Source organism: Panthera uncia, chromosome D2, assembly GCF_023721935.1.
Source record: "Panthera uncia isolate 11264 chromosome D2, Puncia_PCG_1.0, whole genome shotgun sequence".
Taxonomy (NCBI): domain Eukaryota; kingdom Metazoa; phylum Chordata; class Mammalia; order Carnivora; family Felidae; genus Panthera; species Panthera uncia.
In genome coordinates, this window is record NC_064818.1 from 57,679,195 (window position 1) to 57,691,738 (window position 12,544).

Consider the following 12,544-nt stretch of genomic DNA (forward strand, 5'->3'; position numbering starts at 1 on the left):
GGGCTTAGGTTGGCCTCCTCTTAGTCTCTGTCACATGCAAAAAAATTCTAGAAAGAGTAAAAAATAATTCTAGGGCTTTGGGTTCTGTTTTAGTTGGTTGATCGGTTGGATTTCCCCCTGCTTTGTCCCTAAGACCCGGACCCCAGCAGTCAATCCAAGGAAACCGAGAGAGGGTAAGGAGGAATCTTAAAAATAGCGTTAGTGGACATTGGGAGGCAGAAACCGGCATCGAAAACAGACTTCTGGGGACGGGGGTGGAGGGAGAGAAGAGCTCGATTTGAAACTTGCAAGTCAGGACCCGGCTGTCCCCCTCAGCCCCTTCCCACGCGGGGAAAAGGGGCAGATGGAAATAAAAGAAGTCAACTGCAATAGGCCTAGGGAGGCGAGGAGGAAGAGGGCCAGTGCATTCGCCACATGCAGAGAAAAATCAAAACAGTCGGGGCGCGCCCCCTCCTCCGGACCGCGGGCTTCAGTGTTCGTTACCCTCGATACTGCCTCGCCCTCAGCAAACCCGGCAGCCTGAGAGCTTTGAAAACATGGAAATCTCCGAGATTTTAAAAAATAAAAGAAAGAAAGAAAGAAAAAAAAAAGTCAGGCTGAGGTGGGAAGAACCCGCTATATAGGTTTAAATATTTATACAGGAGCCATACAGAATTGCACGGCAAGGGCTCCCGGGGCGGCGGAGGCCGCGCGCGGCGGCCGGCCCGGCCGGCCAGCCCGGGTTTATTGCTTCGAGAGGGAGGAGGCGGCTGCCGGGAGCTGAGTCCGGGCCGGAGACAGGGAAGAAGGCGGGAGTTGCAGAGGAGGTCCCAGCTCCCCTCGGCGGTCCGGGAGGCGGCGGGCAGACGGGCGTTAGGGGCCCGGCGCGATGGAAGATCCCGGGCGCCGCTCAATCGTCCACGTCGATCTCTTCGTCTTCCTCGTCCTCTGAGCAGTCCTGGCTGCTGGCCGGCTGGTCCGTGAGCGGGGAGGCGGGCGAGAGCTGCAGGGGCCCGGCGCCCGGGGCCTGCGGGGCGCCTGGAGGGAGCGCCGGAGAGCCAGGCCTAGACTTGGCCCTGCCGCAGCCGCCGCCACCGCCGCCCGCGGCCTCCGAGTTCTGCTCGAGTTCGGCCAGCGCCACGATGTCCATCTGCCCGCTGGGGCCCAGTTTCTTGGCGGACTCCACGTCGGCCTTCATCTCCTCCAGGTCCCGCTTGAGCTTGGCGCGCCGATTCTGGAACCAGGTGATGACCTGAGCGTTGGTGAGGCCCAGCTGCTGCGCGATTTGGTCGCGATCGGCGGGGGACAGGTACTTCTGGTAGAGGAAACGCTTCTCCAACTCGTAGATCTGGTGGTTGGTGAAGGCTGTTCGAGACTTTCGCCGCTTCTTAGGGGTCTGTCGCTGCCCAAAGATGGTCATCCCGTCGCGGCCTGCGAGGAAACCATAATATAGGCTTGCACCAGGAGAGAGGAGACCACACCCCGGCTCTCGCTCACCCCACCCAGGCCTTATCGGCCTGAAGTCTGCTGCACTTCCCTTCTCGGATTTGATTCGGCCTCCTGGACTAGGGCAAGCCTCCTCTCTGGCAAACCTCCTTCCCCCCGACTCTTGTCTACCGGAAGTCTCTAGGAAAAAATTGTTTCAGTCCCTGCTCCCCACCTAAGAGTTGATTTGAAAGATCCGAGGTCGCTAGAGCACAACGGAGCCAGTCAGGGTCGCCCTGACTGCGGTGTGAATGTTGGTTTACACCTCTTCCCAACCGCCGGACTCTATGACTCTATCCCTACCCGAAAGGTCCTAGCTGAGAGGTACTCCATTCCCCAACCCAGGAACAGGGCAAGGAGCACCCAGGCCACCGGGAACTGGAGGGAGCCAAGCAGAGCAGGCAAACTGCGGAGAGATCTTGGGTTCCCGCCACCCCTCCTGGGTCACTCGACTCTGGCCTATCCAGAGGCCCCTAGGAAATTGGGTTTGGGTCCTGTCCCACTCCTTTCCACTCCCAGCGGCAGCGGCTTGGGCTGGAGGGCCCTGACGGCAGGCGCAGGAGGAGGCGGGCAGAGGCACAGGGCACAAAGAGTGGGGCACAGGGAGCCGAGCGTGGGGTTGTGGGCGCAAGGGAACCCAGCGGCGGCGCCTACCTTCAGCTGCCTGCAGGACGCTGACCTCCAGCCCCTTAAAGGTCTTGCTGGCGAGCTCCTCCAGCGCGCACAGCGGCGAGGTCTGCGAGAGCAGCGCGCGGCCCGCCAGGGGCAAGCCGCCCGGCGCGTGCTTGTCCGCCGCCGCCAGCAGGTGCGCCGCCCCGCACAGCGAGTAACTTCTCCGCACAGACGGCTTGTTGAGGATGTCCTCGATGCTGAACGGAGTCAGCGGCTTGTTGGAGTTGGCGGGCGGCGGCAGGTGATCCAGCGGGCTGCGCCGCCGCTCTTCCCCCGGCGCCGCCTTGCCGTCCTCCTTGGAAGTCATCTCGGCCTCGTTTGGGGGCCCGGCCGGGGCGGCTCGGGCCGCGGGGACCCAGCCCGCGGGCAGCTCGGGCGCCGGGCGGCGCGGGTGGGCGGCAGCGGCGGGCGGGAAGGAGGCCGCGCCGGGCCAGGCGCGGGACCAGGCGCGGGGCCAGGCGCGGGGCCGATTAGCGCAGCGGCAGAGGCGAGCAGAGCCGCACGGGGCCCCGGGAGGAGGGCGCTGACGCGGGCGCCGCCGCCGCCGGGGCTTCCAGCAATCCGCGGCCCGAGCCGGGGCGCGCCGCGCGGGGCTCCAGTTTCGCCAGCCCCGGTGCTATTTAAAGGTGTCAGGTGGCTCCGCGGCGGCTCCTGGCCCCGGGTCCTGGCGGCGGCAGTTGGAAAAGCCGAGGCGAGGGCGCCGATCCCGTACTGCGAGGGGAGGCGGAGAGATGGGGCAATTGACTATTGCTAACAAGTTAGCCTTGATCGAGGAGTAATCAATTATCTGCAGCGGCACTTCTCTATTTCTCTTTCCTTTCTCCCTTTCTCCTTTCTCTTCTTTCTCTCTGTTCTCTCTCCTCCTGTTCTCTCTCTCTCCCTCCCTCTCTCTCTCTCTTCTCTTTTCTCTGCTCCCCCCCGTCTCTCTTCTTCTCTCCCTCTCCCTCGCCCTCTCTTTCACTCTCTGTCTGTCCAATGCAGGCGGCTCTAAGTTGGGAAGCTCATTAATTAGCGGGCCGGGGGTAGGAGGAGCCGGCTGGAATTAGCCTGCCTAATGCGCCTGTCAGTCCGGGCGCCGCGCCGCGCTCGGCCCGAGCTGTTTGTAAATTACATTAGCCGCGCCTTTATTGCACCCGAACCTCGGGCGACTCAAAAGCCGCCGCCCCCACCCCAAACTGCGAGCCTCGCTCCCGGCGCACCCGCCTCCCGCCGGTCTGGCTGCGATGGCAGCGCTGGCCCGGAGGTCTCAGGCTCTCCGACCCGGGATTTGGCGCCCGAGAAGGGCGGCGTGAGCCCAGCCGGAGAGGGACGTGGCCGCTACGCGGGCCAGGTAAGACCAGGAGCCGGGATGGGCCCCGCCACCGCCCAGCGAGGACTTTGCCGAGCTGATACCAAGGACCCAGCGTCCCTACCCCTCGACCCTCTTGTCTGCCACCCCCGGCCTTGGGCCATGCGCCTGGGGAGAGGGAATCTGCAGCTTCCGAGGATGGCCCGCGGGAGGTTCGTGAGGGTACTGCAGCCCTGGATGAGACGACACGGGACAGGGCTGGAGGACCCCAGGGGTTGGGGGAGGGGGCCAGTCAGAGGACTCAGTCTTCACCAGCCGAGAGCTGACGGGTGAGTTGTTGGTGGCTGCAGGCACCTCTTCCCCGGCCCGAGGCAGTAGCAACAGCCTTACCTCTTCTTGCAATCTTGCACACTCTTTCCTCGGGCTGTGGCTCTTCCGGTCGACTGGGGCCACAGCCCGCCCGGTGACCGGCGCCGGACCGGGCAGCCGGGCGGGTTGCCTGGGCTAACGGGGCCGGCTCGGGGCCTCCCCGCTGCGCTCTGCCCAGGCCCCGGCCGGGGCCCCGCTGCCGGCCCCGCCCAGCCCAGTGCCGGGCTGGAGTACACCACCCGACTCCAGCTGTTCCGGATGCGGGGCGGGGGCCCGGAGGGGGCCGGGCCACGGCTGGGACTGCGCTCCCAGGAACCCGCAGGGAAGCCGGGTTCGAGTCAGACTGGGGGCTGGGAACCCTACGGCCGGCCGGCCGGACTCTGTGTATATCAGGCGAGCATTTGTGCACAGCGGTATTTGAATGTGTTTACGTTTGAATATGTACATTTGCGTGGGGTTAGAAATGTGGTGTATTTGTGTAAACCTGTGGGTACTTAGGCGCGTTGGAACCCTATGTCTTTCATTCCCCAAAGGCACCCAAAGGGGCTGTACCCCCCCAGGCTCTTTTTGCTCTGGCTTCTCTCCTCTGGTTTGTATGGGGCCGTTGGCCCCACCACCTAAATTTTCCATGTCTGCCCCTGAAGAAAGGAGGGGAGCAAGGAGGGGGTTAGAGCCAAGGGAGCTGTTTCTCTCCCCACATACAGCCTCAACCCTTTTCCTGGCTTTGTTTGTAAACTCCTGGGCAGACGGTGTGGTCAGGCAGCCCTGCTTAGTCAAGAGAAGGGCCCAGAGAGGCCAGTGCAGAGGACTGTGGCCCAGCCTAGAGGTTAGGATGGGAAGAATAGGACCTTCTAGACTTCTTGGACCTCCTTCCATACTGGCCCAGAGAGGAAGTGAGCCAAGCTGGGCTGTGGGGCAGGGGGCAGGTTCTCTCCCTGGATGCCTCCGGCATGGGGGTCTCTGCACATCAGAGATTGGTTTATCGCCCATTTAGTTATTTGTTTAGAACACGGCTTGCAGCTCCCCAGAGTAAAAGAGAGAGTGTAGGGAGGAAAGATTCCTGTTTGGGACCCCAGTGCCTGCCCTGGCCCTGCTTGGGAGTATTGGGAAGAGTTATTTAGCCTTTTTCCCATCTTTTTCCTGCATTTGTGGGGAGGACAGGTGCTCGGAGGCAGGAATGGTGAGAATGGGATTCTTTCTCAGTTCCTCCAGAGCTGCAGAATTGTCCTCAAGGCAGGCCCGTCTCTAGGGCACCAACACTGTTCTGAAACCGTGAGGTGATGCTGGGCCTACCAACAGTGGAGTCAGAGTTGAGAGAGGTGGAGAGCCACCTGAGCGAGAAGGTGCCCCGGAGCCTGATGGACTCTGTAGGCTTGGAAGCTTAGGGACTGAGGGGGGTCTGCGCTCTCCTCTCACTTCCTGCCTCAGCCTCTGGTCCCCAGCCCTTTCCCGACATAACCCCAAAAGCCCTGACCCAGAACTTCGGGCAAACCATATCCCCATGCTAGAGAGGAGGCCCCTCCAGATCAAGGAACAGGGACTCATGAGTCGGTATCTTGGGAGGCGCTTCATCCCATAACCCCCTGCCATTCTTCCTGTCTGCACCTGATACTGTCTGCAGGACAGGATCTTAAGGGCAACCTTGCTGTTGTCCCTTTTCCAGTCCCTCAGGAACAGTGGACCTCAGTGTTACGACAAAGCTGCCAGGAAGGTGAGGAATGTGAATTGGGGAGCAGAGGGGCAGGAGCATAGAATTCCTTCAATGGGGTCCTGTTTCCGGGGATCTTTAGTCTTCGGCCACATCATGTCCAAGTGGACAGGACATTCCACAATCACCTGCTATATTACCTCTTATACTCACCGTAGCCAGACCTCTTTTTCCTGCGGCCCAATCCGGAGGCTTTGTTTTCAGCCTCATTGGTTGAACACCCAACAAAACAGCCCCAGCAGGCACAGCTGGGGGTTCAGGGGGCACGTGGTGCTACCCACTCATTTTGTTGTTTAGGGCCCCTACTTCTATTGCCTCACCCAGGCTATGTTCGAAAACCAGGCCAACTGTCCCACCGACCTTTTTGCAACCCCACCGTTTCCCCCCACTCCAGACCCCAGTGCGTGGGCTGTTAGGATCTTCTGAACTCCTGAAAACCCAAAACTACTGGCTTCCGTACCCCTCTGGCAGATCAGAGAGCTGTATCTTGGGCTTGCAGTCAGACTCACTCCCTCTCCCGCTAGATGAGGAGACCCTTGAGGGCAGGGACCTTGATCTGGGGACTCTATCCACACCAGACCTGCCCAGGCAGGTGAGCACCTGGTGCCCTCCGCTTACTGGTTCAGTGAGTTGTTTTTTGGTTTTTGTTTTGAGCGAATGGAGTATAAATGATTATGTGTTGTGGAGGGGGAAGGCTCGGGCCTTGACTTTCCCCCTCAGAGGGGTTCTGGAGATGGTGAAAATTAGGGGAGTAATTCAGGGTCAGGGGAGGGGAGAGGGGAGATAGGAACTCTGCCCGTTGCTCCTGAGGAGCTATCCTGCCCACCCCCTTTCCTGGGACCCAAAGCTGGGTTGGGAAGACACTCTAGGGTCCCCTGCCCCCAGGTAGCTGAGCCAGTGTCATTTCCCACGAAGCTGGAAGCAATCGGTCCCTGGAGTCTGCTGCCCAGAGGCAATGCGGTCTTTACAGCCTGGTCTATACTGTATCCTGACTGCCAAATTCCTGCTTGCTGCCTATACTGCCAGGGTCCAGCCTTATTCTATCTTCAGTGGAAGGGGAAGGGGTTAGTCTAGCAAAAATCTGCTTTCCCCCTAGTTTAGCGAATATTTCAGACAAAGACGAGGGAAAGAGCATTGCATGAATTGCCAGGATAAGGGGACCCTGTAGACCTAAACAAAATGAGTTATTCCTTAGCACAAGAGAATAATTCAAGTAAACCCCCAAACATTCCATCGGCTTTAATCCAGATTGTTTTGGTAGTCCCATTTGTTTCCAGATTATTTGTGTAAGCACCAGCAATGGCCCTTAGGCCAGAGCTCCCCTTAGAAAAAAAGGTTCTGACACCGCTTGAAATGAGTTAACTTGACCACCAATTGGGATCATTTTTGAATCCCCCAGGGACCTGCTACTCTGACAGTCTTTGTGGAATTCAGAGTGTTTCTTCTGCTATTGAAGTAGACTCCGATAGATGGCCTCCTGCCTCCCTGGCTGAACCAGGACTGCCCCCTCGGTTTTTATATTCCGCCCTGGGCCACCGTCAGCAGTAACAACAACAACAATAACCATGACAATAAACACCAGAAGCCCTTACCGCGTACCTGGCTTCAGGCTAAGAGTTTTATTCATTCATTTATTACTCACAACCCTATGAGGTAGTAGCTACTGCTATCACGCCAATTTTAAATATAAGGAAAATGAGTCCCAGAGAAGTTAAGTAACCCATCCTAAGTCACACAGCTTGTTCTAGAGTAATTAGGATTTGAAGATTGCTTTTTCAAACTCTAATTCTAATCCCGGAACCATGGAGTTTTAACCAGCCCCCGCCCTGGGGTGGGGGTGGGGGGCTCTTTGAATGGGCTTCGGGGGGCTCTGCAGATCCCAGAAATTGTGTGTAAAATTATGGATGTGAGCCCAAGTGGGCACATTTTTCCAGGGGCAATATTACATGACCCATTGGATTCTCAAAAGGGGTTGGAGGTCCAGAAAAGGTTAAGACCAGAAGCAGGCCGACCAGAGGGAGGGAAGCTGCCCCCCTGGCAGGTCTGGAGAGCAGGGAGCCAGCCGCTCCAAAGTCCAGGCCAGGGTCCAAGCCTACTTCTGGGCCTGCCCTGCTATCTGTGGCCACTGGCTCTCAGACCTCTTCCTGCCCAGGTCGGGGAAGGCGCTATGGCAAGGTCACTGCTTTGGAGAACACCCCTTCCTGCTTCTCCCCCACTCACTTCTTCTGTGAACTGAACCCCAGAGCCTACTGACAGGGTGGCCTCACCACATAGGCCAACCTCTTTCAGGCACTTCAGCCCTGCATGGGGGGGGGGGGATGCCATTTGGAAAGGGGGGGGGGTGTGCATAAACAGACTACTGAGTGATGGAGACAGGTAGAGATGGGAAGAGACTTCCCAGGAGGTGCTCAAGACCCATGTGACCATACTCTGGAGCCTCCAGAACATCGCTCATTTTTTATGGTCCTTTGCTCCCCTCAACCTGGGGTCAGAAGGGTCTCAGTCACTTCCCTTCCTTGTACCTTTTGCTCTGGTTTTAGTGCTCAGCTGTCTTGCAGAATCTTCCCTGCCCTGTTCAGTTCCTCTATGCTCCTTAGCGAACTTCCCTCAGAGCCATTGTCAGATTGTCAGGAACGTGCTGGTTTGTCTGTCTGCCCTTCTGCCTCTCTTTCCACCTGGCTTTGGGAAGAAAGGTGCCTGGATCTCTTCTCCATGCCCTATGCCAACCTGGCATATAGCAAGAGCTCTTCATCCATTTTAAAAATTTTTTTTAACATTTATTTTTGGGAGACAGAGACAGAGCATGAGCAGAGGAGGAGGAGGAGGAGGAGGAGGAGGAGAGAGAGAGAGAGAGAGAGAGAGAGACAGAATCTGAAGCAGGATCCAGGCTCTGAGCTGTCTGTTAGCACAGAGCCTGACGCGGGGCTCAAACTCACGAACCAGAGACCGTGACCTGAGCCTGAGCAGAAGTCGGAAGCTCAACCGACTGAGCCACTCAGGCGCCCCTCTTCATGCATTTTTGAATGAGTAAACTAAATGAATAATAAGAGACAAAAGAGAGAGCCAGGCAGGGACTTCATTCAGCCTGGGCCCCAGAGAGAGGGGACCAAGGGTATGAGTGAAGGGTAGGTGCATTGTTTTGCCAGCTGTGTGCAGATGTGTGAGGCGCCCCTGCTGCTGATACCTCCAACACTCACACAGGGGCACAGAGACCTCATTCTTTAATGCCTTTTGGCTGTGGAGGGAGGTGGGAGGTCCTGGGTTCTGGACCCAGCTGTGGTGTGGCCTGATTCAGGAATGGAGTTTCTGTTTTCTCTCCTCCCTGTCTTTCTTTCTACAGGATTGAGCCCCCATCATGTTTTGGGCCCAGAAACAGAGAGGAAGACAGACAGAAGAAGGAGGGTGATGGGCAGGCAGGAGTGGCAGGAGACGGACATTTTCATCCCAGTAGCCCAGGGGACTGTGAAGAGGATAAGTGGGAGGAGTCTGGTTCTGTCCCAGTGCAAGTGACATTTGCATTGAGCCTTAAAAAAACCAAGAGCATTTGGGTAGGTGCAGGGGCGGGGACCACTTTCCAGGCAAGAGAAACAGCCAAGCAGGAGGCCAGCAGTGTCAGCCCAGAGGGGGAGCCAGAATGCCAACCCCCCTCCCCCCGCCATATTTCCTCCCTCTGTGGCCTGGGCAGCAACCTGCTCTGGTGGGGGTGAACTCCTTGGTCCCTTGTGCACCCCCATTAGGTCTGCAGCCTGGGGCAGGGCCTAGTGGGCTCCCAGGATGGCTACTTAGGGCCACAGAGAGGGGGGCAGTTGGAAAAAGGCCACACTCCCAGCCTGCTGCTCCCGGACCTAGGGTGGGGGTTCCATTTTCCTTGCTACCCACAGAAACTCCAACAGCTGATCCTCTCTTGCTAACCTAGATGGCCCAGGAACTCTTGGGTTTGAGCAAAGCTGCTGATGCTGGTCGGTGCCTCCCATTCCACAGAAGTGTCTCACAGCCTGTGGGGCACCCGGCTGCAGACGGGCAGCAGCGGGGCCTGGGCTAGGCCAGGGGGACAGAGGGAGGAACGGGCCGGTCGGGGGCGGCCGGGAATGGCAAGGAGACCTAGGGGCGGGCCAGCGGGGCTAGGCGGCTCGGGAAAGGCCTGAGTCAGGCTTCTCCCAATAAACTGCACGTGAATAATTCAGCAGCCATGCGGGGGCTCATTGCATTAGTGCCGCCGCCAGCTCAGCCCCTCGCCTTCCCGCTGAGGGGAGGGGGCCACTAATGTGCTCGAAGAGGGGAGCCAGGTAGAAGACCCCCCTGCCCGCTGGCATCCTGGATTCTGCCGGGACCAAGTCCCAGAAGACTCCCTGGTCCCCGATCTCCTCCGACCCCAAGGTCAGAGGGCTGCCTGCCAGGCAGTGCTGTTCCAGCTCAGCCGCTCTCAAGACCCTGGGCGAGACCACTCAGGCGGCAGAAGCAAGGCCAGAATAGGGGACGCGGGGTCCGACTGCGGAGGACCAAGCTGCTGCAGTGCCCAACCGCACCGCAGAATGCGGGAGGCTTGGCTCCCAGCAAAGCGAAGAAGGCCGGCTCAGTCCCGCGCTCAGAGCCCGGACGCCCTGAGGCTGCTCCTCGGGCCAGGATTTTCCTAGCGAGCCGAGCAAAGCTCCAGGCAAGCCGCAGGGCCCTTCATTTTCTGTGGATCCCAGGTTACCCGGTCTCTGTTCCCGCCTTTCGGACCCGCGGAGCCGGTTCCTGCCAGCCTCGGGTGTGGGCCCCGGGCCGAGTGCTGGAGCGGAAGGTGGGAGGCTGAAGGTGGTGGGGAGAGGCGGAGGGGGAGGGAAGGGAGCCCCAGGCTGCTGGGCCTGAGCGAGAGGGTCAGTGCGAGCGCCTGCAGCCTTATTTCGTTTGGGCGGAACCAGCTCCCCTTGGCTATTCCACTTCCCACGTGTTCCTACGTTCCTGATCTTGAGGGATCACATCCCATCAAACATCCACCAACGCTTAACTGCTCCAGCTCTTTCCCACGCCCCTCCCCTTCCATTAGGTCCACCCCATCCTGTCTGCAGTAGCGACCCTGCTCCTGCGTGCTGAACTTCGGGCCCAGACCCTCGTGCCGGCCCCGCTGGCCCACCTGGGGCCTGGGGCGGCGCCGGCAAGGCCCTGACACCTAGTCTTCAGGGTGTTCCTGACCGGAAGCCAGACCGTTAGCCCTGCAGAGGGCAGCTCGTGTTGGCCTGCCCCACTCGGCACCCCCAGCAATCTTCCTCTTCTGCCCAGGCTTACTCCTCCTCTTCCTCTTTCCTCAGCCTCCAGGCATTTCTTTCTCATTCCTTTTTTTGTTCAGTGAGGTGCTCAGCCCCGGGCTCTGGCTCCTGGGGAGGCTTGGGCTCTGGCTCCTGGGGAGGCTTGGGCTTACTCGGCCGCTCTGAGTCCTCAGCTGAAACGCTGGGTTAACCACCAAATTTCGAACGCCTTCTGCAGCAGGGCCACCTGAGTGTCTTTGCAGAGGCAGGTGAGAGGGCTGATGGCACCATGACCGCAGACAACTCCACTCCAGGCCAGCTGTGTGATCTTGGGTAAGTCTGTTAACCTCTCTGAGCTTTGATGGGGGCAAAGTCAGGAGACTTAGGGAGAGAGATGGGAGGCTAAGACTTTTCATTCGTTTGGGAAAAGGGGTTGCCTGCTTTGGGGCCCAAGGAGGAAGTGAGGTTCGGGAGAATTCGAGGTCTAGAATGGCTATTTATTTTAACGAATATTTCCAGGAACAGCTGGTAGCTGCTTTTATTTTTCTCTTTTACGGCTGATAGGGTGCCAGGTGTTAGAAACCTTCTCTCCATTCCTGGCCGGGTCCGGTTTTACCCAAAAGGAAACTGAGGTTAAGATCACCTCCTGCTGGTCAGTGCCACAGGTAGGATTCACACCCATATCAAGCTGAGAGGCACTCTTGAGTTTAAGCCACACAGTCTAGCCTTGGACTGGTGAATTGAGACCCCACAGGGCTGGCTGCTACCCAAGCGTGGAGGGGTTGGGCTGAATCTCCAAGTGTTCCCTTTTTTTTTTTCCGTGCTGGGAAAGTTTTGAAATTTTTGTTTTTAGGTAAACGAGTTTGGCGGCTCCCAGAGAAGGATCGAAATAATACCCAGTGAGGGACTTCCGGCATGTAATGGGACAGCCTCTGGGACAGGACAGGGAGGACAGCGTTTCTCCAAGTCCGGGGAGGTGGTCTTGGCAGGGCCAAGGTAGAAGCCATCGCTCCCCAAGTTTTCCTCCCACGAGTCTATGCATCTGTTCATGAATCTATCTGTCCTGTGGGGCCCACGTCCCCAGAAGCCCCCCACCGAGGGAGAGAAGGAGCACCAGAGAGAAGGCTCACGGCCCAGGGCAGAGGTATGGCCAAACGATCCCCTCACTCTTTCACCCTCTCCAGGGGCGTCTCTCTGAGGTAGGCTCCTCCTAGCTGCAGAAGTGGGACTGGTTGTGGGGGAGTAGGGGTGGGTAGGCTGGAAGCTGGGGCCTGGGGACCCCTGACTGGGCAGGGGAGGGCTGTAATCCGGCTCCCCGGCGACCGTCCCCAGCTCCCGCTGCAAGGTCGCCCCATGGCAGCCCCGACAGGCCATGCGTCCCTCGACACAAGTCCCATTATATTGTATTTATGTTTCACTTTATTGGTTTTTTTTCCCCTCTCTTATTATTGTCTCACTCTGGGGGAGGCAATGGATATAATATATTCATCTTTATTATACCAAATCTGTGTGAAGCATTTAATAAAACGCTGTTTCCACACAGCCAGGGACATTAGTGTGAGCTATTCTTAAGTTAATGCTCGGGTATTGAGGGCGCTTCCGCCACAGCGCCTGCTGCTGGCGGCCCGGGGGAAGCTCAGGCCCTGGCCGGGGGGCGCCCGGCGCCCACCCAGAACGCCCGGTGCCCTTCCCGCTTGAGTGCTCATCCTAGCCGTGGCTCGGTGACCCTTCGGGCCCCGGCCTGGGAGGAGGGCCTCGGAAGAGCGGAGTCCAAGCCCTCCCCACCCCGCTCGAGTTTCTAACTGACTGTGAGCC

The 12,544-nt window shown here is 58.6% G+C and overlaps 1 protein-coding gene across 1 annotated transcript; it reads right to left on the bottom strand.

Annotated features, from left to right (window-relative positions):
• Nucleotides 1–802: 802 nt before the first annotated feature.
• LBX1 (ladybird homeobox 1) lies at nt 803–2,443 on the bottom strand. The gene is made up of 2 exons (XM_049646497.1): nt 2,119–2,443; nt 803–1,410 (listed from the first exon to the last, which is right to left on the bottom strand). The coding sequence occupies exons 1-2, from the start codon at nt 2,441–2,443 to the stop codon at nt 890–892; spliced, it is 846 nt and encodes a 281-aa protein (XP_049502454.1). The 3' UTR covers nt 803–889.
• Between the last annotated feature and the right edge of the window lie 10,101 nt (nt 2,444–12,544).

Bases quoted from the DNA above. Each gene is read 5' to 3' on its own strand.
- LBX1 (XM_049646497.1), bottom strand. From the start codon at position 2,443: ATGACTTCCAAGGAGGACGGCAAGGCGGCGCCGGGGGAAGAGCGGCGG. The intron at 1,411-2,118 runs GTAGGCGCCGCC...GTTTCCTCGCAG, and splicing joins CGTCCTGCAGGCAGCTGAAG to GCCGCGACGGGATGACCATC.